The sequence below is a fragment of the Ochotona princeps genome, chromosome 20 (genome assembly GCF_030435755.1).
Source record: "Ochotona princeps isolate mOchPri1 chromosome 20, mOchPri1.hap1, whole genome shotgun sequence".
Classification (NCBI taxonomy): Eukaryota; Metazoa; Chordata; class Mammalia; order Lagomorpha; family Ochotonidae; genus Ochotona; species Ochotona princeps.
In genome coordinates this window covers 6,630,446-6,655,340 of record NC_080851.1, presented here as the reverse complement: position 1 = coordinate 6,655,340, position 24,895 = coordinate 6,630,446, and the positions used below count along the sequence as shown (strand labels likewise).

Sequence of the window (24,895 nt, the reverse complement as noted above, 5' to 3'; positions counted from 1 at the left end):
TTTTTTTTTCCATTAAATTCTAAGTGCCATTTAACCATTACTTTTAACAAATAAATACCTTAATAAAATATTCTGAATTCAAAACAATGACAAAACACTTTACGAGTTAATGTACAGTTATACACAGGTACTGAGCAAAGTAAAAGATACATCAAAGTCTATTCAAATTTTATCTCTTCATTTGACACTATCTTGAAATGCCACTAGAGATTTTTCAAAGGATGATTTACTCTTTGTACATAGTAAAAAAATTCTAAGATGACAATAGGTATTTCCTACAAATATCTTAATAGAAAATAAGGATCTTTAAAACTCTCTAAGAGACCTGGATCTTAGACCCACTGATGCTAAAAATCCTCTGATCTCCACTGAACCCTGTCTGAGTCCATGGGAACAAAGAAAGATTGGATTTTCCAAAGTCATATGGTGAGTGTTGTATCCCAAATCAGTAATCCTTCATTCTGTTTGCTAGTATGCACAAAAAGATCACAGGTAGGAGAGAAAGGTGCTTGATTTTAGGATGACCATTACGAAAATAAAAAGGAAACAATCTGGAAAGATAAATATAGGGCTATTTATAAAATACGGGTTGATACTTAATAGGGAAAACATTCATGTACAAATTCTCCCTCTCTGGTTTCTTTCAGAAGTCTGTCCTGACATTCCAATATCAAAGATATACATGCATTTTTCCAGATGTGCGGAGAAAATCACAGGAGCAGCACTGTCTGTAGCCTTTCCTTCACTTCCAGAAATGTTACTAACGTATCTTTAAGAGTTCACTTTAGGTCAGCACACGGGATAATGGTATACAACAAACCAACAGCTATCGCAGGTTTTTACTATTTTTTGTAAATAAAATAAAAAAGACTGAATAGTATTTAGACAAAGCCAGCAATATGCAATATTAAGAGAAAGATTAACCTCACACTCTATCCATCACGTTCATCCCAATATTTCAAGTAGGTAACTTTATTCTAGTTTACTAAAAACCTTACGTTAGATTTTAAAAGGACAAACATTCTGAAAAGCAAGCGATTTACTGTTAAAAGACAAATTCCATAAAAACATGAAGAATTAGTTTTAAATTTCAAGATCTGAAAGTAGATTTTTTAAAGTTTCATATTTATTTGGTGAATACTCTTGAATTTTAAAGCTCTGTATTTCAATGAAACATGTTTCATTCCTTTGTTTTTCTTATAGATACATCTTTCAATATAACAAAGTCTGGGATCAGTTAATGAAATGCAAAAAAAACGGTTCCATAAATTTATAAAGAAGCCACAATATTCATATTTATCACTTGTTATTTTCATCTAGAACCAGTACACCTTGTTGGAAATAAAAGTAAATACTAGCACTACTATATGATGTTTTAGATTCATAACACAGAAACCAAAGTATGATACTGCATCAGAGTCTTCATCTCAATGCAGTCCTAGAAATTAAGGGTTTTGCTAGGATTGCATCTACTTTGGGTCAAAGCTGAAGTCAAAAAATACTAACAGAAATGATCAGGGACAGCAGCATCCTTTGCCCAAGCTTTCCTCCTACCCCAGAGATTAAGCTGGTCAGTCGTTTGGGTTTCAGATCGACTCTTTTCTGAAACACAACCCACAAATCAAACCCCAACATGCAATGGTGCATATCAGTAAATTGAAAGGGGAAAAAAAGCAAGGAGAAACTATCATAAGACAGAATTTAAAAATTGAACCGCTTAGCTAAGTACCTGAAATCAATAGCATTGAGTCCCAGCAGCATGCCAGCCAGCATATTTGCTTCCTCACCCAAGACAATCGCTCCATCTTCATAAAATCTCCTAAAATGTGAAAAGCATGAATACATAAATATTAAGCACCGACTGAAGTTTGCTTTGGAGAAATCACTGTTAGCTCATAATAACACAACAAAAGTTACATTTCATTTAACAAATCTGATCCTCAAATCTGGCACATATTTAAACTAATAAAAGCACGCCTGTCTTCCTAAGTATAAGCAGTCTAAGTGTTTCCACGTCTTTTAAAAAGAATCTCCACAGGGACTCAATGAGCACACACTATGCAGAAACTTTCCCTAACAGGGAAGCACTCGAAATGTAAAGCTAAAGGTGGCTAATTCAGGGATTTACACTGCTCTTCTAAAAGCATACAGAGACTAGATCCACATACACAACAAAAAGAATGTGTTCCTCTTAATTCCGAGGTTTACTGACAATGCTAAGATCTCAGATGTCTGACACTGTGATCTGTGCTTATCTCAATCCTGCAACGTTACTACAACAGACGAGCTATCAGGACAGTCACACACAAAAAGAACCCACTCATTGTCGCCTAGACACAGTGTGACTGTGAATCTATCTTTGCTCATTCCAGGAAAGCCTCCTGTTTGGGTAATAATATTATAAAACACTTCTGAAAAAATACCATAAACTCTCATGTACCTAAGGTAATTTTTCCACAAAAGAATGTAAGATCATTGCACCATTTTCTTTATTAAAGTACAGTACTCTACCAAAGCAAGCTTCTGTACCATGATGAGGAATCTCTCTACTCTCCTATTAACTAAAACAGACATTTTAGCAAATGAAACATCTTGTTATGTTTTGTTTTCATGAATTTATAAAGGCTATAAGGCTGTAATATGTTCATAAACATATCATTACTTCTGAATAACTCTTCACAGTTTACCAAGTACTTTTATTTAATACTTAACAAAAAAGCCCAAGAAATAATCAACTAATAACTGTCATTAGTTTCAAGTTGCCGTTTGCATGGGACTTAACTTTATAATTTGCCCAAGTTTATATAGATACATTACTCATGAAGCCAAAAATATTCTTGAAGTTCTATGTATATTCTATTAAATCATATTTGTGGTGAAACGAAAATATTTAAAGACAATTTAACCTGTGTTACAGTTTAGGAGGAATTTTAAATAAAGAAAAAAATAATATGAGGAGGCAAATAAGAGATGATTATTTGTCTTGGAGCGATGGAAGCCAGCACACAAACACCGGAGGGAAACAGAGCTTGGAGTCAAGGTCGGCTTCCTCACACATAAGGGAATTGCTCTCACTGAATTAAATAAAAGCGGGGGCAGGGAGCCAAAACCTTGTAGCCTAACACGGATTTGTAAAACAAATGGGAGGATTATATTCTCACATTTCAAAGAAAGTTAAAGGTATTTAGACAAATACATATACAAATACTTTAAAAAGTTCATGGAATTCTAAGATTTATTTTGGTTCAGAAGTGTTTTAAGACTTATCCAATCAGGTACTTTAGCATTTTTTCTTTCCTTATCTTTTCTTTATGCTAGAAGCCTATGAGTGCTTCTCTTCCAGTTCTTCCCATATATAACAGTATATGACTTATATAACACTATATGACAGACCTCTGTGAGCTACTGCCAAGCTGCTGTGCTGCAGAACACAGGAAGCCCTTATGTCTGTGTTTCTGTACCTATCAGCTAACCTCCCTCTCCTGGCCCCAGTCTCTACTAATCACTGTTCAGATCAGTATTTGCTTGCTTGTTATTAACCCACATGTAAGAGAAAAAAAATGTATTATTTGCCTGTCAGTTTCTGGATTATTTCACTTAGTATAGTCATTTCCAGTTCCTCCTATGTAGCTACAAATATCAGGATGTCATCTTTGTGGCTATGTAATACTCCAGTCTGCAGCATGTTCTTTCATCCATCAATGGATACCTAAACTGACTCCCTGTCTTGTCTGTTATGGATGCGACTATGGCACAGCAGCTACCCACCTGACAGGCTGAGTTCCTTTCCTTCAGATACAAACACACTGCTGTGGGGTCCTATGGTTAAGATCCACTTGTGGTTTTCTGATGATCCTCCACTCTGCTGTCCAGTGGCTGTCTTCACTGGCATTCCTCCCAAGACTGTGTAAGGATTCCCTTTTCTCCACAGCCTTACTATTTTTTTTGTATTTTTAAATAACATTTATTGTAATTTGAGTGAGATAATATGTCACTATGATTCTGATTTGTATTTCTGGTAGCTAATGTTACTGAGCCCTTTTAAAATAGTTGTCAGCCATTTCTATTTTTCCTTTTGATAAACATCTTTTAGATTCTTTGACCTTTTTCAACTATATTGATGTTGACTTTTTTAGTTTTCATTAGATATTCTAGATATTATGTGTATGTCAAATGAAAAGTTGGTGCAAAAATTAAATCTATAAATGCTTTCTTCACGAAACACATTTTCAATGGACTCTGTCAAGATTCCTCATTTTACTGAGATTTTTACCCCTATCTATATGGCCAGGTAGGCTGCTGTCAGAATGTAGTACTGACTCCTGGCGAAACTGGGCTTGTAGGTCAGCAGAAATCTATGGGGTTACCTGTTCTAGAACTCCGAATGTGAGTGCTGTGAGTCACCCATTATTCCTAGCATCCCCTATACAAGAAAAGGCCCCTCTTACTTTACTCCCTACCTGGATCCCACTATAGTTTAAAATCCTATTGTAGGAATCAGAATAAAATGATTCTTCATTACTTCCTGATGCCAACATTGCATTCAACACTGTTGAGGAATTATCAAAGATAAACAAAGCCTGAACTGGATTCAGAGATTTCTTTTAAAGTCTTAAAGGTCTTCCATATGCTTTTATTTTTTTTAGTAGATCAATCATTGCTTTAGTGAGTGTTAGGGGATAAGGAGATTTCAGTTTTATCCATTAGCAAGTAAAGTTTTAAAGCTACTTTTTAAGAGATAATTAGATGCTTGCTATACATGAAATTAGTAATTCCACTCAAATAAAACCCTATCTCAAGTGTAGTACAGTCTCAGTCTGCACAACATTATAGGCACAGGGAGGACAGAACAAATAAACTGTACGTTGTACATGAAATTTTGTTGTCATTAGATTTAGTTATAGGGAAAATAAATCTTTTCAGAGAAAAATATTCCTATTTAAAAAGGATTTAAAAGAACACTGGGTTGAATACATCTGAAAAGATGCTTTATCATTCAATCAAATACTTTAGTTACTCATAAGAATTAAAGAAGGAGACACAGTTAAAAAATTATTTTCTTCTTCCCTTAGCCAAACTGATATATCAAAGCTTGACTGAAAATTTGATTCTATTTATTAACACATTTTGAAACTTCAAAATTTCTACCATTTCATCTCAGAGAAAACTAAAATATTAAATGGTGTTTACTGTTTCAGCTAGGGTTATACAATTAATAAGTCAAGAACAAAAGCCAAGATAACTAATCCAATAATAGTAAAAATTTCTTTCTTCTCTTAAAATATTTTTTGTTCCTAGGAAAATATTTTTATGAAAAAAATCTAACCAAAAACACAAAATGAAATCTAAGAACACATCATAAATATTCAGCATACCAAGGTGAAAAATATGTAAGAAACTTCTTTTTAGCATTCACATGTTAGACTACATCATCAGTTTTGCACTGCAGAACCAAAGCAGCCATCTGACATTATTGTGATCTAGAGGAAAAAAAATCTTCATTTTTATTAGCTATTCTTTCCAATAATTTGCATGTTGTTCAGGAAACACTAGCGATTAAAAATAACTCTTACAACATACTGTTTCTACAATCACACATAATTTAACTCTAATTGAAGTCTGTCCCCATAATGCTATCATAGCTCATTCTATTTTAAGATTTTTCAGGTGGTTCAACAATGAACACCCTTGGGATGGAATCCAAGGTGAACAATATAAATTATGCTGATGTTGCACAATAAGCTTTGAATTTTTCTTTTATGGGAGTTTGCAATTGCTTCACAAACTTAAAAACATAAAAATAAACATAAAAATAAGAGAAAGCTAATTTAACAAGAACAAAACTCATTATCAACATTCTTGTTCTCTTATCCAATCTAATGTATATTCAAGAAACTATGGGGGGTGGTGCATAAAGAAATTCTGCCCTCAAGACAGGCAGAACTTTCTCAGTCACATGAATTATAAATGCTTCTCCCATTCGGAAAACTCGATTTTCACTTTTTGATGGCATTTTAGAAGTAAAACATTGCAAACTAAATTTCTGCACAGTTTATCTGCTCTTTCTTTTGTCCTAATATTTTCTTTTCTAAGACAGTAACATAATACTGGCATCAGATCTAGGAAACTATCTAATTCAAAGATTGGCACGCGTAGCATTCTGCAAGTACCTGGTCCCTGATTTATGAAGGATCAACCAAGATTGCTCAACTTTATGATGGTAAAACACACAACACACATTCAGTAGGAACTGCACTTCTGTTTCTGAATCTGATCTTCCCCCGGCCTGGTGGTGTGGAGTAGAGTCGGGTGGGAGCAGGAACAAGCAGCGGTCTGCGCAGATCGCACGGTTGCCATAACAGAACAGGCTTCTGCTCAGGATGATCCCACCCAGCTGGTGGCTAATGTCAGTGTTCTGAGCAGTTTTAAATAATCTAGATAATGAGAATTAGTAGGTTGGACATCCTAGATGCATCTTCAATTTAAGAAATTTTCAACTGATCATGGATTTATCAGGATGTAACTCACCCTGAGTTGAGGAGCATCTTTATACACTGTGCTGTTCCCTACACAATAGGTACCTTTGATACTTAATTTATAAATTTGCCAAAGAGATCAACAGAACGATGATAGCAACGTACTTTCATAAATTAAAATTAAAATTACCTATTCCTTTAATTTTACATTTAATATTTTTGGAGTAAAATTGTCTGCAGGTAACTGAAGTTGCAGAAAGCCAACCCACAGGCCGGGGGCGGGACACTGGAAAGCACAACTTCTAAGCTTATTGAGATAACAAAACTCTTAGATTCCTGCCAGAATCCAGCAAGGTATTACCATTCCACTTACTTTTCTAAGATTCAGGAAGTGTCCAGCAAATCATATATTCTTTTTGAAGCATGATAGTAACTTATGAAATTTTATACTTTAGTTCTTCCCCTATTTATATGCAAATGTTGAGAAAATTAACATTTCTTCAGAGCACAATTTTAACATTACAAAATACACACTGTGGTGCAACTGCAAGTAAGGGTTTCCATGAAGCTAATTTTAAGGTCTAGCAGGTTCACTGGTTACTTAGACTCTAGTTGAAGTCCTGGCTGCCGGACTTTGGAGCCAGCTCCCTGCTAACACTGCTGGGAAAGCAGCGGAAACCGAACCACGTACTAGGGGTCCTGTGTCCATGAGGGAGACTGGGAGGAAGCTCCAGAAGTTGTGCCATTTAGAGAGTGAACCAACCAATGAAAGGGTTCTTTCTCTCTCTCACTTTCTAATTCCACCTTCCAAATAATTTTTTTTAAATAATAATTTCATCATTACACCCTCTATTTCTGTAACTTTATATTCGTCGGTATTTAACATTTTCAATTCTTACTGGAATATTTTCAGTTCTGCTTCAAATATAACAACTTACTTAACTTTTCTTTCAGTCGATTGAAGCGATTCAGCTTTTACTTTACTCACCAGTTACTTTTGGGTCTTTCCTTAGAACCTACCACAGTAACTTGTTTTTAGCTCACATTCCAATATTCACTCAGCTTCCCAGTGCTGGCTTCTTGCAATGACACCACAATGTTTAAACCATGAAACTACTCTACATAGGACTTCTTCCTTCATTGCTCATAAGGACCTCCTCCACTTCAGTTAAAAAAGAAAAAGACATGAATATCTCTGATTATGTGGAGCCACAGTCATGCATTCCTCCACCCACTGATGGTCAGATCTACATATTAATGCTTTCCAATGAGCCTGCCTTAGTTCATGGAGCTCCTCCTCCTGTACTGGGGGAACACATGTGTCACCCTTATATTGTTACTCTTGAAAGCAGAGAGAACAAGAAGTAATCTACCAGAATTGGATACTGTCAAGATTCCTGCAGGACAAGGGATCACCTCTTACCCCTGGACAAGGGTTACCTCAGGAAGCATTCAGATACAAGGTAAGATACAAACTACAATTTCAAATAGTTACATCTTTCAAATGTTTGGCTTCCTAGATCCCAGCAATCTATTTGCATTTTATTTGTATTTATGAAGTTTCTTTTTGTTATTTCAGCAAAAAATAATAGTATAAATAGCAAACACACAAAAAAGACCTTGTTTTTCCGTAAGTTATTTTAGTTAGCTTCAAAAATGAGAACTCCGCAATAAGTCTATTTTTTTCTTGGGAATTACAAATTTAAACATTGTTATTAACAATTAGGTTCATTTAATAATATGGTTAAATTCTGCTTTATATTTTACAAAAATATTTTTACTTCATTACTTTTGTAGAGCTGAATCCATTTCCTTTTTATCAAAAGAACATGGCTAAAATTAAATGCAAGGCATAAAATATTTCCCTTTGTAAACAACTTCTTCTAAAACAATCAATTCAGGAATGATTTCTACTCCACCCATTAACTGAAACCAAAAAACAAGACTACCCACTTAGATTATTCATGTCTTAATTCAAGTTCAGAAAACACTATCATAACTGTTGTAATACTGTGATTGTATAAGAGATTATTATGTAAGCTTTGTTTTGGTTGTATTAACTTAAGATTTCTAGGTTTGAGTCACTAGATTATAACACTAAGCTCTATTTTTATCTTCAAAGATGTGTTCTCCATGCCTATTATCTTCATAATTAAATGTATTTATTAGTATGATTATTACTAATCATAAGCAAATACATTCTCTTAAAAGGTTCATTTCAAAGATTTAAGCTTACTGTCAACTTTTGTCTTTAGAAAACAGCTCTAGAGTATCATGTTGCTTGAAAAGAACTCAGTATGTATCTGTCATATTTTATACACATGTTTTAGTTACAGGTCTTTCTATCCTGACTAGATTTATAGCCAATCATAATTTTCTGCCTCTCCAAAATTACATGCTTACTATCATGTAACCTACAAAGATGGTGGCATCTAAGTAAAGACACTGTAATTGGTACCAGATAGTTTACTCAAAGAATGTTTCTTACAGACACCCAAAGTTTCTTAAGATCGACGCCACAGAAGTTTAGATTCCAGATAATGATTTCTCTATAGAGAACTGCTTTAGTTTTTACCATGTTCTTCTTTTTCCAAAATAGAAGAACATCAAAGTACTGTAATTTAGAAGTAATTAAGAGAGTGCAGTCCCACAGAATTTTCTTCAGTGAAGAAAATGTTTCATGTACATGCTTTCTAGTTTGTTAGCCATGAATACTGTGTGATTCTTGAACACCTAAACTGTAACGTATCAACTTAGGAGCTAAACAGAACTTTGTGTAATCCTAATTAATTTTATTCACACAGTGGCATGTTACTAGTGGCAGTGGACAGTGTGTGCCTGAGATAGTGAAATTACAAAAGATTTCAAATCACAAATACTGTAGATATAGAAAAGACCGGCTCATTCAGCGACAACTATAGACGCACAGACAGAAGTAGGAATGACTGACTACTACGGTAATAGGAATCTTTTTTCTAACATCAGAAGAAATTAACAAAGTCCTTTCTTTCACAAGGCACAGTATTTCATCCATCTAAGAAAACAACATTAGTATGGACCTCTTTGCAAAGACAATTAAGCAATAATTAATCACACATGAATACAAGCATCGCACGATTCAATGATTCATGAGAATTTTCTATAAGCAAAAAAATAAGTAAACTTGGTGGTATAAAAAGAGGAAGATGTTACAGCAATTTTGTACTTTGATTTCCAAATTGGTCACGGAAAAGTCTAAGGCAGAATGGAGCTTCAAGTGCTCCAAGTGTGACAAACAGAAAAATGGTATTACAGGAATAATGTGCATTTTTCTACATAAACCGATGTAGATGTGTGTTGGATTGCCAAATTTTGTTTTCCTGAGAAGACAGTGGATTTTATCTGAGTAAGAAAGGGAAAAAGTAAAACAGATGAGGGCTATAGATTCTCATATTTTGATTTCTAAATCTTTCAATAACTCTTTCAAATAATTAAAAAATGCAAAAGACTTTGAAACCTGGTTGTCTTGAAGTCCCTCAGAGCTGTAGAGATGTATTCAGATAAATGCTTTTCCATGAGGGCTACTCTGATCCAGGCTCTACCCTAAAAGGAAGGAAAAATAATTAGATATAAGAAAATTATATTTTTGTTCAATGTGCCATCAAGAACACAATTTTAATGTGCAAATGACTCATCCAAAATATATATTTGATAAAACTAAGAAAACTATCTTAAGTAAATAAAATGGGTAAATTCTGCTATCTAGACTACATGGTTGGTTTCTTGGAAGACAAAAGGTACAAGTACATTTAACACTTTCTAAATGGACAGCACATTAGTACTGTTACCTGAGTTAGACTTCTTTTCAATTCTATAATAAAATCATTAACATTAAAACCCAGATCATATACAGATTAGAGTGCTCTTATAAAATATTAGGAAAAAGAGTCTTCTCTCATTCATAAAAATGAATCAGCACCCATGTTCAAGAGAATTTTCCATTCGATCTTTCCACAGTTTCCTACAACTAACAGCAAACTCCGTTTCCTGGCTTATCAGGAACCTGAACCTGCGGCCTCACAGAGAATTCTTATTCTTTAAAGACTTACTTATTTTTATTGGAAAGTCAGATATATAGAAAGATGGAGAGACAGTGAGAAAGAACTTCATCTGCTGATTCACTCACCAAGTGGCTGCAATGGCTGGTGCTGCGCCAATCTGAAGCCAGGATCCCCGAATTCTCTTGTAGCTCTCCCTCACAGGTGCAGGGTCCCAAGGCTTTGGGCTGTCCTCAGCTGCTTTCCCAGACCACAAGCAGAGAGCTGGATGGTAAGTGGAGCAGCCAGAATATGAACCGGTGCCCATATGGGATCCCGGTGTGTGCAACGAGAGGACTTTAGCTGCTTGGTTACTGTGCCAGACCTCTCCCAGAGAACTGTAAAAACAACTGTCAAGTACTTAAACCAGAAAAAAAAGGGTCCAGGTTTCTGTCCTGGCGGCCCCACTTCCCATCCAGCTCCCTGCCTGTGGCCTGGGAGAGCAGTCAAGGGCAACCCAGAGCACTGGGACCCTGCACCTGCATGGGAGACCTGGAAGGGGCTCTTGACGCCTGGTTTCAGATCAGCACAGCACCAGTCCTTGTGGCCACTTGGGGAGTGAATCAGCAGACCAAAGATCTTCCTCTCTGTCTCTCCTTCTCTGTATATCTGACTTTCCAATAAAAATAAAATAAATCTTAAAAAAACCCAGAAATCAGCACAGTGTAACAGAATCATCAATAGTTTTCACCAAATGCAAATCTTCTAAAATTTTTTAAATTTTATTTTTTAATAATGATTACATGGTCAATCGGTGTGGGAAGGATGGAGGTTTAGGGAAAACTGGGTGAATTCATTGCTCATTCGCGGTTTCTTTTTGTTGTTCCTGAGGATAGGGGAGAGACAAAGGGGGAAACCACTCATGACTTCCCACACATCTGTGTACCCAGGGATGAGGAACTGCCACTTTATATAAACCCAGAGTCTCAATCTGTACATATTCCAAGGGGTCTGTCCAAGTGGTTTGGATCGTTTTGAAACACTGCCGTTTTTACTGATTCAAAGATGATGCCACCTTCCCAATGTTTATTGGCTCCATTCACCAAGATTTTTTGCTGTCATCATTTGTTTGGGGTAGTTGTCCAGTTAGTTCTGTTCTTCTGCTACAGCACCAAATGTGCAGCCACAGTCTCCTTTTACAACAGGGCCTGTGTCCACTGCTCCACCTTTCTTTTTCTTTTTTTTAAACATTTATTTATTTATATTGAAAAGTCAGATATACAGAGAGGAGGAAGATCTTTGGTCTGTTGATTCATTCCCCAAGCAGCCACAATGGCTGGAGCTGAGCCAGTCCAAAGCCAGGAGCCAGGAACCTCCTCCAGGTCTCCCACATGGATGCAGGGTCCCAAGGCTTTCAGCTGTCCTTGACTGCTTTCCCAGGCCACAAGCAGGGAGCTGGATGGGAAGCAGGGCCACCAGGATTAGAACTGGTGCCCATATGGAATTCTGGAGCTTTCAAGGCGAGGACGCTAGCTGCCAGGCTACTGCGCAAGGCTCTTGCTTCACCTTTTTCATTAAATAAGACACATTCTTGCATGCACCCAAGCCAGGCATCCCAAGCATCGCCTGATTCCCCTCCCCTGGGGCTCACAAACCCAGCACCCACTGCACCCACCTAGTAGGCAAGCCCCGATACTGAAGCCAGGCAATCGAAATTCCGCCGAATCCCCCACCCCTTGGGCTCCCAAATCTGGCACTCACCTCACAGGTAGGCCCAGGACATAGGCCAGGTGACCCAAGCCCTGACATATTCCCACCAATTCCCCCATCCCCAGATCTCAAGAACCCAACCCTCTCACCCTCACACATACACACACGCACGGGTAGACCCCAGGACCTGAGCCAAGCTACCTGAGCCCTGTCAGATCCCCCGTCCCTGGGCCTAGTCTAGTCTGCCTCCTGTGGGTGCTGCAGCCTATCCCAGCCTAGCCTGACTGCTGTCCTGGTCCTAATCCTCTAAGTAAAACTATTCAATCACTGGAATTAACTAATATCTTTTAATACTCCAAGTCATTTCTTGAAGACACTATTTTTAAAAATATATACAAGATCAAATTTATTGTGAAGATCGTATAATTAATTTTCATTCAACTGTTGTACAAATATCTAGAAAAATCATGAAGATTGAATAAAGAAAGTTGAAAACATTGCCAGGCAGTTGTTAATGAAGGTGGCAGTGAGCAGTATGCATGATGGTCAATGACTAGAAAGGAAAAGAACCATACACTCCAGGAATGTGGGCTTGTGAATTCATTAAGCTCACACAGGACAGCTCAAATGCTTCTAGTCAGTCGGCAGTAAAGTTCTGTAAGGGCAGAGGCTGCTGCTGTGAGGAAAGTGAAGGACACACAGCAGTCAGCATGTGGTGCACCTGCCAAGCAAGCACACCAGCCCTGCCAAGCAAGCACACCAGCCCTGCCAAGCTTGTCCTGTGCTCAGTCCCTGTCCCTTGTGAGTAATCTCTGGGAATTGCAACTGGCTTCCTGCAATGGAGAAATGGAGAGGCACAGTGCCTGACACAGACTCACCAGTAGCCTCAAGATTCTCTCTTAAAATGTCATCTAAAAGACAGAATCTAACAGTGACGTCTCCAGTCAAAGGCTACAACTTGACCAATGCAGAAGCAAGGATGGCTGCTCTCCAGAGGAAATCAGGCACAGGAGACTGTGCTGCTAGATAAGAAATCTGGGGAAAGTCTTGCTTCCTGATTTATTAATTTCCATCTACACAAAACCGAGCGGCAATTACTTGTACTTTCCTCTCCTTGGATGCGTGTGGACATTTCTGTTATAGTGTGATAATAAACTATGCTAATTTTGGCAGTTTCTTTTCAACAAAAGAACTTTTACTAAAACAAAACACAGACTTATAAAGGTTATTAGGGACAAGAAGTGGGAAAGCTGAACACTAGGTTAAGGAATTTAGACTATATATACCGATAACGGTGAAGCACTTATGATTCTTGCAAAAACAAACACAGTGAATGTGCTAGGCCCTGGCAGGCAATCCTGTGAATATTAGCTTTACTTTACCAGGAGAAACAAAAATTAGACACAATTAAGAGAAGAAACTCATCCTCCATCAGCAAACTGTTCTGACCAACCCGACGGCACGAACACCCACATATTCTACCTTTCTTCCTATTTCTGCAGATGAAACATCATCATTTAAGAGGGTAAAAAGACAAAAGATTTTCATCAATAATGCACAAAAGAATTCTTACAACTGTAAGAAAAAAACACCACTCTATTTAAAAACAAGTCTAAAAGAGGAAGATTTTCAACAACAGGGCCAATCTTTTCAACAGATAATATAGTTTCAGATGTTCTCTCCCTTTTTGTGTTAGCTTGGTATTTTCAATGAATTTGTCCACTTTACCTAAATTTCCAAATTTATCAGTGTAAAGTTATTCATAATATCTTTTTTTAGGAATTTTTAAAGGTGTATTCATTTTACTTGAAAGCCAGAATTTCAAAGCAAGTGGGAAAGACAAAGAGATCTTTATTCTCTGGTTCACTCTCCAAATGGTTGCAACAGCCAGATATGGCCTGGCCTGAAGTCAGGAGTCAGGAGCTTCTTCCCAGTCTCCCACAGGGGTGCAGAGCCAAAGGCCATCTTCCACTGCTTTTCCAGGCTATAAGCAGCAAGTTCAATTAGAAGTGGAAGAGCTGGTACCGCTGTATTGGTCACCTAGAAAAACATATACTTTTTAAATTTTATCTTTGATGATATTTATATAGGAGACCAGGGTGGGAAGGGTCAAGGATCAGGGGACAGTGGGTGAGACCATTGTTTATACATTTTGTCTTCTTCCTGTATATGGAGGAGAGGGGGATACAACAGGAGAAACCCAACCAAGCATTACCCAGGAGATGAGGAACTGCCATCTGATGTCATCCCATTGTGGAACATTTTCTCAGGGGTCCACTCATGTGGTTTGATAGTTTGAGATGCCGCTCCAAGGATGAGAAAATCAGAAGTGAAAGAGCTGGGACCACTGTACTGGCCCCCTAGAAAATTTTAATGTATGTGGAGGTTGGCTTTTTTGCTCCTGATAGTGACAGCTGAAAATCTTTTTTCTTTTAGTCTTGTTAGAAGCTTATCAACTACATTAATGTTTTTAAAAACAACTGATGGTTTGTCTCAAATCACTAAATTTCAGATTTTTAAAAGAGTATTTCTTCGTGTCTACTTTTGTGATGTGTTGTAAAGCTTTGATTACTAACATACAGCTTTCTTTTTTATACACAAGAGTTTTAGCCAATTCTCCTCTAAGCATGTTAATATAAATTATACTGTCACTAACATTACTTTCTAAATATATTTCCATTTTGACCATGGTTTCCTCTTTCAATCATGAGTTAATCAGAATTCTTCAACTTCATTCACACACTCACTCTTTGGTTTTTATACTACTGATATCTATCCAATTTTGCTGTGGTTAATTCCTCTGAATTTATTAACATTAAGTATAGTTCAGAAACTCAGCAGTAAGTCTGATAAGAATAGAGATTAGATTTGTTTTGAATTTTTTATATATTTCAGTTCTCTGATGATATCTTTGTTTCTATTTCCTTGAGCCCATTAAAATTACTTTTCTAAAGTCTATAATGTATCACTCTTGCTTGGTTTATCCTTTTTTCCATAATTTTGAACATTTGATAGCATTTCTTGATACACCTATGGAATTGTTACTGCAAGCCTGAGACTGTTTATGGAAATCTGCTGTCTTTCTGATGCTATCTTTCTCCAGAGTACACAGTAATATTCTTCTGACTGGCCAATAAGAGGACCAGAAAATCACCACAGGCTCCCACGTTTAGGCATCTTCTGTTACCATCTTCTTAGTCTCCTTTACTTCCAAAGCACAGTTTGTAGGTGATCTCAATGAGAGCCTGGAATGTTCAAGGGACCTGGCCACACTGACTGCCCTGACCTCTCGCCTGTCTCTTTATAACAAGAGTGTTTTCCCTCTTCTTACCTATTACTTTCAGCTTGGCTCATGGAACTTGTGCTTAAGAGCTGGCAAGTGCCCTAACAGGCCAGGTGCATGCACAGCCCAGGCCCACTGGTCTGCAGTTGTCTCCTCTCAATCTGTCTCAGGCAGTTCCAAGTTCCAACTTCCAATTCTCCAGCCCAGGAAAACAAAACAACCACTCCCACCTCCACCAATGTCTACTTAGCCTCTGTCTGTGATGTGAACGGACAACACAGTTCAGACTAGGCTAAGACCAAGGTGGGGCTCATCTCAAGTACCTTTCTGCTCTCCACTCAATTTATTACACTTTTGCTACTCTCTTAAACCTTCAATTTGCCACCTGTATTTTAAAATTAAATAGTTTTAGAGAAAATGCAAGTGTTGGCTGGGGCGGGTAAGACTGAGACCAAGGACTGGGAACTGGAAAATGAATGCAGGACTCGATACGAATGGCAGGAACCAGTTCCTTGCACCAATTCCTGCACTACAGAGACTGCCATAGCAAGACTCTGAAGTCAGGAGCTGAAGCTGTGCACTGAATTCAGGCTCTATGGTAAGCAATGGGGTGTCCTACGCAGCACCTTCAGCACCAGGCTAAACACCTTCTTTGTTTCTTTTATTCAGCCTTTATAGTTGTCCTCAGCAGAGGAGTCCTCTAACATAATCTATTCTGTCAGTGTTAGAACTGGAACTGGATTTTTTTTAAACTCCCAGATCACCTGTTTTAAGACTCCACTTATAACCCATATAACCTATTCACTAGGATCTCTTTTTCATTCCTCCCTTCTACATTTCTCCATACAACACTCATTATGTAATTCAGATTACAGCATTCTACTTCCTATAACAAAGAAATGCACAGGTAGCTCCTACCTGCATTCATTCCTTTATTATCTAATTCCCTCATTCATTCTCTCTCTTCTCTTTCACACGCACAAATACAGACACACACACGTATACACACAATACACACACACACATATGCACACAATACACACACAGACCCAGATACACACATACACACACACACACACACACACAAGGGTGTTTCAAAAGTTGGTGGAAATATAATAAAAATTAATTTTATGCAAAACATTTTGAAATTATGAACATGAGAATGCTTCATAAACTTCAAGAGATGCATATTATTTAAAACTATGGATTTCAAACGTTTTTGCACGAAGATAAACACCTTTTAACATCATTTTCCAGGAACTTTCTAAAGTACCCTTGTGAAAATTTGTTTAACATATTACTAAAATGTAATTGACATAAAATTTCCCCTTTGACATATTTTCACCATTTGCCCTAATATTTGTAACAGTTTCTGGCATATAGTAGGCACTGAATATTACTTGCTGAATAACTGGATAAAACTGAAGAACATGAAGACTTGCTCAGAGCTACTAACAGCAGAATCACCAGAGAAAAGCTTAAAGAATGTAATAATAAAAACAGGATTTTAGGAAGATTCATCTGAACCTACTGTTTGCAATGCATGGCATACAAAACAAAGAGGCAGACACAGAATATCTCTAGTTTCTGCCTAGGGATCTTCAATTTTATTTTTAAAGTTTCCCAACTCTTTCTGACATTCTTCCAGGTTTGAGATTTAAAAAAAAAAAAAAAGGCCAATTATTGTTCAACAAAGTGGAAAGCAAGCTGATAAAATCAAGAAGGTCAAGGGAGGAATGAGGATGTGTGTTCTGAGAATGCATTAAGGTCATATGCATAGTTCTGACATGATTGTAACAGGGTATATGAATGGTTGATGTGACTTGTAAATTCAGAAACTGACTCAATGTTAAACTGAATGTACAACATATACATCCACAAATGAGGAAAGCCAACCCAACCTAGATAAAATTAAGGATGGCTTTTAAGAAAAAAATAAGAGGGGGTGGGGTAAGGTCCATATAAAATATACAGGAAGGTAGAAAGAATTCAACAATAAAAAGCTCATATTTTGCAGTCAAGAAAATGAAAAAGGAAGGGAAACATTGGATTCCTACAGCTTGAAAGCAGCAGGAATTCAAAACCAACAACAACCCATTGGAAGTACTTACATGTCAGTAATAATAAGTAAGGATTCAGTTAGAGGTGGCTCATGTCAGAAATAACAGAATATACTTATAAGCAATCAGCTCACAGGTAGCTGGCAAAGAATGGTAAGCTCAGAATGGAGGAAAATTACTTTTCTGAGGGCTGATTCTACTCTGAAACCCAAAACTTATGATTAGAAACAGTGTTTCAGAATTCCTGCAGGTGGTGGAAAGAAAGATAAAAGCCATGTGATCTTGGATTCAAATACCCTATTCCACTGTCCAGCTATTCAGGTCTTACAGCATAAGTTCAGCTAGTCCCAGACTAAACAAGAGAAATGTCTGTATTTCATAGATTTTAACATGGAGAGAGACGTATAAGGTCTCTCATAGTAGCCAAGTTTCTACATCATGAATCTAGGTGATATTGTAGCATCAGACACCGATAATTCTGATTCTACCAAATCAGTTTAAAATTTTCCATATCAAATTAGTTTTTATTGCACTGTGTAGCTAGCTGTCTTCTTTTGCTTAAACAGCCATCTCCAGAACTCTAAAACTGCACAAACAGCCCACCCACTGTCTTTTTTATAGAACTAACAATAGAATGGTTTTGGCCAAACTGCAGGGAGTTATAGGCTGTTTGTCAGTTGAGTGTGTCAAAATTGGATAACCATGCTGGCGCTCACTCAAGATCCAATGACCCTGGCATCTGAGGCACACAATTCATTCCTTCAACCCTGACACTGGGCAAGTGTGAGTTATTGAGGAGACTGAGTACTTGCTCATGAATAAAGACAAAATTAATTCTTACTGAAAGCCTTTGCACAGCACAACTCGGCAAATCATAGATGTCTATTTTCCTACTACCTGGAGTTGTTTTAAGATCTCAACAGGAACAAGGTAGAAATGCAACAACTGGAACACACCTATTCTGCAGTGTTTTAACAATACCAATTTTTTTTTTTACAAAATAAATATTAACTCTCTACTGGGAAATATTTGGTAATACAATTCCAAAATCTTCCACAGGAGAGCTGGTCCAGTCTGCAGCAGCCCTGGGCAGGGTGTCTTTCATCCACACTGGTCCAAATGCTACACTTCAAATGTTTAACTTCAACTACCTCATGGACCTTGGAATATGTTCTAAAAATACATGCTCCCCTCTACTGAAGGGCTTAAGAAACAACTGCCATGTGCCTGTCTCCTGCTCCTAACCTGAATATGAGCAAAGAAAGTCCAGATCCCATCTAGGATACCTTTATTTTTATAGATTTGGTTCAAATTACAGCTGTTCCTTCGATCTAAGCCTAAAGAAAACCAAGATGTTATTCTTAAACCATAAGGAAACTGATGAAAATTCATTAAAAAAGGAAGTTCAAGTTGTAAAGCTTAAAAAAAAAATGGGGATCAGCACCATGGTCAGCTAATTCTCCGCCTGTTGTGCCAGCATCCCATATGGATTAATATAAACATTAAAGTAATCAGAAAAGCCTTTATGTATTGGAAATTCAAGTTTAACAAGTCTTGCAAAAATTCTGGTTTTTATTTAAGAATTTAATTTTACCAATGGCAACAAACACTGGAAGATTTCTCCTTGAAATAATAGGATTACTTTTCACTTTATTTTTATGAAAATGTCTGTCAATTGGTTACTCTTAAAAAGATGCTTTTGCTTTCTAGCAAGATAATATTACATGAAAAAAGTGTTTGCCTCAGCTCATAAGTCACACAACCGCACAGTGTCTTTCCTGAGGCAACAACTTCCTTCAGCATGCCACAGAAATGCTGAATGCACATTTCCCATTTGCCACCTAAGACAGTCGAGAGACATGTACTCAGAACCACATCAGTAAAGTCATTCTTAGTGTGAAATTAGCTTCCGTAAGTTTAATGACAATGTCTTAATTGGTGCTAAGCACCAGCAGTTCTACCACCATTGCTTCTGCTCCAGCAATGTAAATATCAACACAATGGAAAGACAAATAAGGTATATGCATCATACAAAAATAGTTTCAGCACTGCAGATTCCTAAAGAGCTCTTGGGGCCTGCTGTAGTAGCCTAGTGGCAAGTCTTCGCCTTGCACACACTGGGATCCTACTTGGGCACAGGTTCTAATCCTGGCAGCCCCGTTTCCCATCCAGCTTCCTGCTTGTGGCCTGGGAAACCAATCGAGGATGGCTTTGGGACCCTGTACCCATGTGGGAAACCTGGAAGAGGCTCTGGGCTCCTGGTTTCGGATCAGTGCAGCTCTGGCCATTGCGGCTGCTTGGGAAGTGAATCAACGGATGGAAGATCTTCCTCTCTCTCTATCCTTTCTATATATCTGTCTTTCCAGTTAAAAATAAAACAATTCTTTAAAAAAGAGAGAAAGCTCTTGGACATTCCTAGAGTTTAGCCAAACACTGAGCTACTGAGTGTAAGCTCCTGAGTTTACATTACTCAGGAAATGTAGAACCATCACAGAACAAGAAATATTTAGTTGGGCTTGGTCAAAAGCAAACTAAATAAGTAGTTCACACCCTCCTGCTATTTGAAATACAATAGTGAAGACTCAAGCACATTCTAAGTAACTAAAGTAATGACATGCAATGGAAGTAAAAAATGTTAACAAATCTCTGAGATGTCAAACTAGGTTAGGTACATAATCTCGACACAGAATACAAACACATACAGAGAGCTCAAATTGAGTCAAAACCACTCGGAATGAGAACACCATGCAGATTCTTTCATGTCTTACCTTAGCTCTGGATGAACTGACGTTTTCCATGTTCTCAATGCTGCAGATGCAGTTCTGTGAGACTTTGCGGCAAGCCACTCTGATATAGTCCCAGAAGCTCCGAGGACTTTCATAGCCAAACCAAGTGACTTGACCTTCAAAAAAAATTGCAGCAGGATAAAATAAAGCAAAAAAAGAGAGCCAATTCAAAGTTTAAGAAAAATAAAATCACAAAAACAAGAGCAATGTGCTGCCATGGAAAGAGCACTCATGGGGACATCTTAAACTTCATCCTCTTCCATCTCTGTTTTCTCAACAAGAAAACTAAACTGAATAAAGTAAAAAGGGACTAGTCACTACAGCTCCCTTGGAGTTTAGTACTCTGTTATCTAAGTCTTGTAGACAGTGCACAGAAACTGTCCTCATGGTTCTAGGCAATCACTAACTTAAATGTTGCAGTTAAATGTAAACTCCTTCCACTGCAACATGGGAAAGTGATATAACTCTTTCCATCCTCTTCACAGGGATATGCCAAGGAAGTCAAATAATGTATGGTCATTAGAACAGGGGCATCCTGTGGCCACTGGTCATTTCACTTAACCATTCTCATCTGTAAAGTGCTTCACCACAGTCACTCATCTGCTATCTTCTAGTCACCACTCCATGGCAACTCTTCAACCATTTACCACTGGAATTTTTGATATGTGGTTACCTAGCTATCTGTTCATGACCAGATGCTCTATTACAACCTTATATTAGAACTAATATTTCTATGCGGGACTCTGAGTATTAGTTTCATGATAACCATTTTGAATGGTTAATACATTTTGAATACTAAGTTTATTTCTGAGATGTAATCATGTGAAAGTGACAACAGAGGGGAAACAGAAAGAAGAAAGAAGCCAGGGAGAGAGAGGCGAAGACTACACACATCTTCCATGGTTCATTCCTCAAATGCCCGCAAGAGCTGGGGCTGGGCCAGACCGAAGCTAAGAGCCAGGAACTCCTTCCGGTTTCCCACAAGGGTGTCAGGAACCCAAGCATTTGAGTCATCACTCACCACCTGCCAGATGAATTAGCAGAACACTAGATGGAAAGCACAAGTGGGACTCAATGCCAGGTACCCTAAGCTGGGATGTGGGCATCCCAGCTTAAGCCATGGCACCACAACATCCACTCCACCCACCATTTAGCATCTCTCAATGGGATACCGGTGTTATACCTTCCTCAGTTGTCTGGAATTATCAGTTTTATTTAAGTAAACTGTTTAATCTTAATAAAGAAAATTTTTCCTTTTTATTTTTAAATATACATTTATCCATTCTGACTAATTATTCATTTATCTCAGATCTTTCCTTCCCCCCAAATAACTTCTCTCCAACAACAGAAGTATGCTTGTCAGTAAGCACCACTTTGACAGTAATGACTGAGATTGCATGTGGTTCCCATTAACAGCAGCACATTAGAATAATGCTACTGCTTTTTAAGTTGTTCATTCCTGGACGCCCCCAAAACTGAAGCACTAAAATCCTGAGGGCAAGTCCAGACACTGGTATTCTCATCAAAATTATTCCTCATTATGCAACCTGGCAACTCATGGCAGACACCAGCTGATCATCTCTCAGGAGGTCTAAAAGCCCTTCTCACCTGGTAGACACACATGACTTGACAGACAGTCCCAACTGTCAGCACACCAGTTCACATGCACGACTCGTCCTTACAGTTGCTTGCTTTGCTTGTTTTCTGGATTGCCTCATTTACTAGCACTATCTCATTTGTTGTTAGATGAATCCCCCACACTTGATACGCTGTTTGGCTGAAAGTGATCATTCAACACACAGTTGTTGAACAAATGAGTTGGAAAATCAGCATAAAATTTTTTAATTGCAATGCACAAAAATGTGAATTTTTCAAACCTCCAATTAGTATGCATTTATAATACCAATTTTGATCATTATATGGAATGATGATATTCTGCACACTAGATAACAAATACTTCAAACAAATATGCCCACTTCTGACTACGTAGAAGTAAACATAAGAACACCTATAAATCTCTATTCAAATAACCGTTGAACCCAATACCCCTGTCAGAATCAAATCTTACTACCCACAATTGAAGTCTGTAAGAATACTGATAATCTCCCTTCTTTCTTTGAGTCTCTCCACATCACTTTAGCTTCTACCCATCTTGCTTGCAAAAAGGTTTCAAGGGAAACGGGTGTCTGGCACGGCGGCTGAGACACTGCTTAAAACATTCCTGTCCCACAGGCTCCTGGTGTCACAGCTGTAGCTCCTTTCAGGCCCAACTCCAGCAGATCCTGAAAGGCAGTGATGATTGCTTAAGAAACTGCTCCTGCCACTCACAGCTTTGTTCCCAATTCCTGCTTTCAGCCTAGCTCAGTCTCAGCCATTGAAAGCATGGGGAATATGAACCAGTGTGTGGGAACTAGAAGGTCTTCACATCGCCCCTGCCCCCAAAACAGTAATTAAAAACAGCTCCTGCGACAAGACTTCCACACACTTTCTCTTTAAGGCACTTTTCATGTCAACAATTTGTTGTTCATTTGGAGGAGGCAGCAAGATGCTTAGCAGCAAGAACGAGGGAATTTTTTTTATTAATTATTTTGCATTATGTGACAGTTTCATAGGCTCTGGGAATCCCCCCACCCCTCCCCCTCCCCCTCCCCTCCCCCCTGGTGGATTCCTCCACCTTGATGCAGTATTACAGTTCAAATTCAATCAAGATTCTTTCCTTGCAAACATATACCAAGCATAGAGTCCAGCTACTTATTGTCCAGATGGGTTGAACAGTTTCTTGGGGAGACCATTTCTGGTCTGTAGTTAGAGCTGGTAGAATATCATCCCAGTCAATTAAGAGTCCCAATATAACATCAACAGCAATTTGCAATATTATGGAATTGACATGGTTTTGAGTAACCAGTATGTTAAAAAAAAAAAAAGCAAGTCCTAACCACAACCTATGATTAGCTCATTGACATTTCAATTTTAGTTTATATACAGGACCGGCTGCTATATACCTTAAAATGGCTATAAGGTACCATTCAGCTGTCTCGTGTCTATTTCATTTTAGTATTTAGCCATTTGTTGTGTTGAAGTATAATTTTGCTGATCTTGGCAGATTTTAGGATAATCTAGACTGGCTTGTAACTCTAACAAGATATTTGTCGACATTTAAGGTGCAGAACATTTTTTTTGGGGGGTGGAGTGTGCAGGAAAGTCCCCAACACCATGGTGAGGAGTGACTAATCTTTGTGTCCCACCCAGCGAGGCATGAGCCAATCTACACCAGCAAGAACGAGGGAATTTTTAAAGATTAAGTCAATTATTTCATTTCAAAGGTAGAGTCACAAAGAAAAGGACACAGAGAGAGGGAGAATCTTCCATCTGCTAATTCACTGCCCAGATGGCCAAGTCGATCTCAAGCCAGCACCTAGGAGTTTCCGCCATGTCTCCCATGTGGGTCAGAAGCAAAAGGAATTGAGCCTTCCTTTGCTGCTTTTCAAATCCATAATCAAGAGAAACGGATCAAAAGCCATGCAGCCAGGACATGAACTGGCACCCACACGGGACACCAATGCTGCAGGCAGATGATCAGTTGACTACATTACCACACTTGCCCTAAGAAAACAGTTTCTGAGACCAGGAACAGGACCTGAATTAGGTAAACTTCCAGCTATTTGATTTGAGGAAATGGTTTAAAATCACTTTGTAAGCGTAAGCTTCTCCCGTACAATGAGTATATCTGAAGCACTACCTGACAGCAGACATGCTGCCAAGAGCACAGCTTTAGTGCACACCAGGAGAGACACAAAAGTCAATTAATGCAACTGTTATTACTGTTATCACATAATCCATTAAGGGAACCAAGTACCCCTTTTTTTAAATTTACTTATTCATTTTCATTGGCAAGGCAGATTTACAGAGAGAGACAAAGATCTTCCATCTGCTGGTTCACTCCCTACATGGCTACAATGGCCAGAACTGAACTGATTTGAAGCCAGGATCCAAGAGTTTCCTCCAGGTTTCCCATGTGGGTGCAGGGTCCCAAGGTTTTGGGCCACCCTCCACCTTCCCCAGCAGAAGTGGAATTCACCAGGTTCTCAGGTGAACTGTTATCCCAGAATTTTATTTACATAATTTCTGCACCTACAAAAAATGTACTTGAAGTGTTAAATTGATTAGCTGAGATACTATCTATCACTTCTGATTAAACAGAGTAACCACTAGTAAAAGTCTACAACCAGTATTCAAACGGAAGATAGAAAATACAAAAGCACATGCTCATTATATGTGCCTTAGAAATACTGAAGTGATAATTATTCCCAAGACATCTTCATTTTCTCTACAAGAAGGTATAAAAGAAAATTAAATAGTAAAAAATTGATTATATCTTGGAGAAAGTTTACTCCAAAGAGATAAGCTGTCACAATTCTCTTTTTAAAAGTCTTAATGAATACAAGCATATAATACTTTTACAATTTTAAGTGTTCTTAGATGTTGACTTTTATCAATGTCAAAGTTAAACAAGTTTTATAAAACATATTTTTTACTCAACACTACAACCGCAGCTCATGCAGGC

General features: G+C 37.9%; 1 protein-coding gene across 3 annotated transcripts in view; it reads right to left on the bottom strand.

Annotated features, from left to right (window-relative positions):
• RUNDC3B (RUN domain containing 3B) overlaps positions 1 to 24,895 on the bottom strand; it is a 97,002-nt gene that overhangs the window by 45,915 nt on the left and 26,192 nt on the right. For all 3 annotated transcript variants that reach the window (XM_004582282.2, XM_058678328.1, XM_004582283.2), the window contains exons 3-5: positions 20,314 to 20,447; positions 9,973 to 10,058; positions 1,730 to 1,819 (exon numbers count right to left, since the gene is read on the bottom strand). In XM_004582282.2, coding sequence (XP_004582339.1) covers positions 1,730 to 1,819; positions 9,973 to 10,058; positions 20,314 to 20,447 — 310 coding nt within the window. The remainder of the gene's footprint in view (positions 1 to 1,729; positions 1,820 to 9,972; positions 10,059 to 20,313; positions 20,448 to 24,895) is intronic.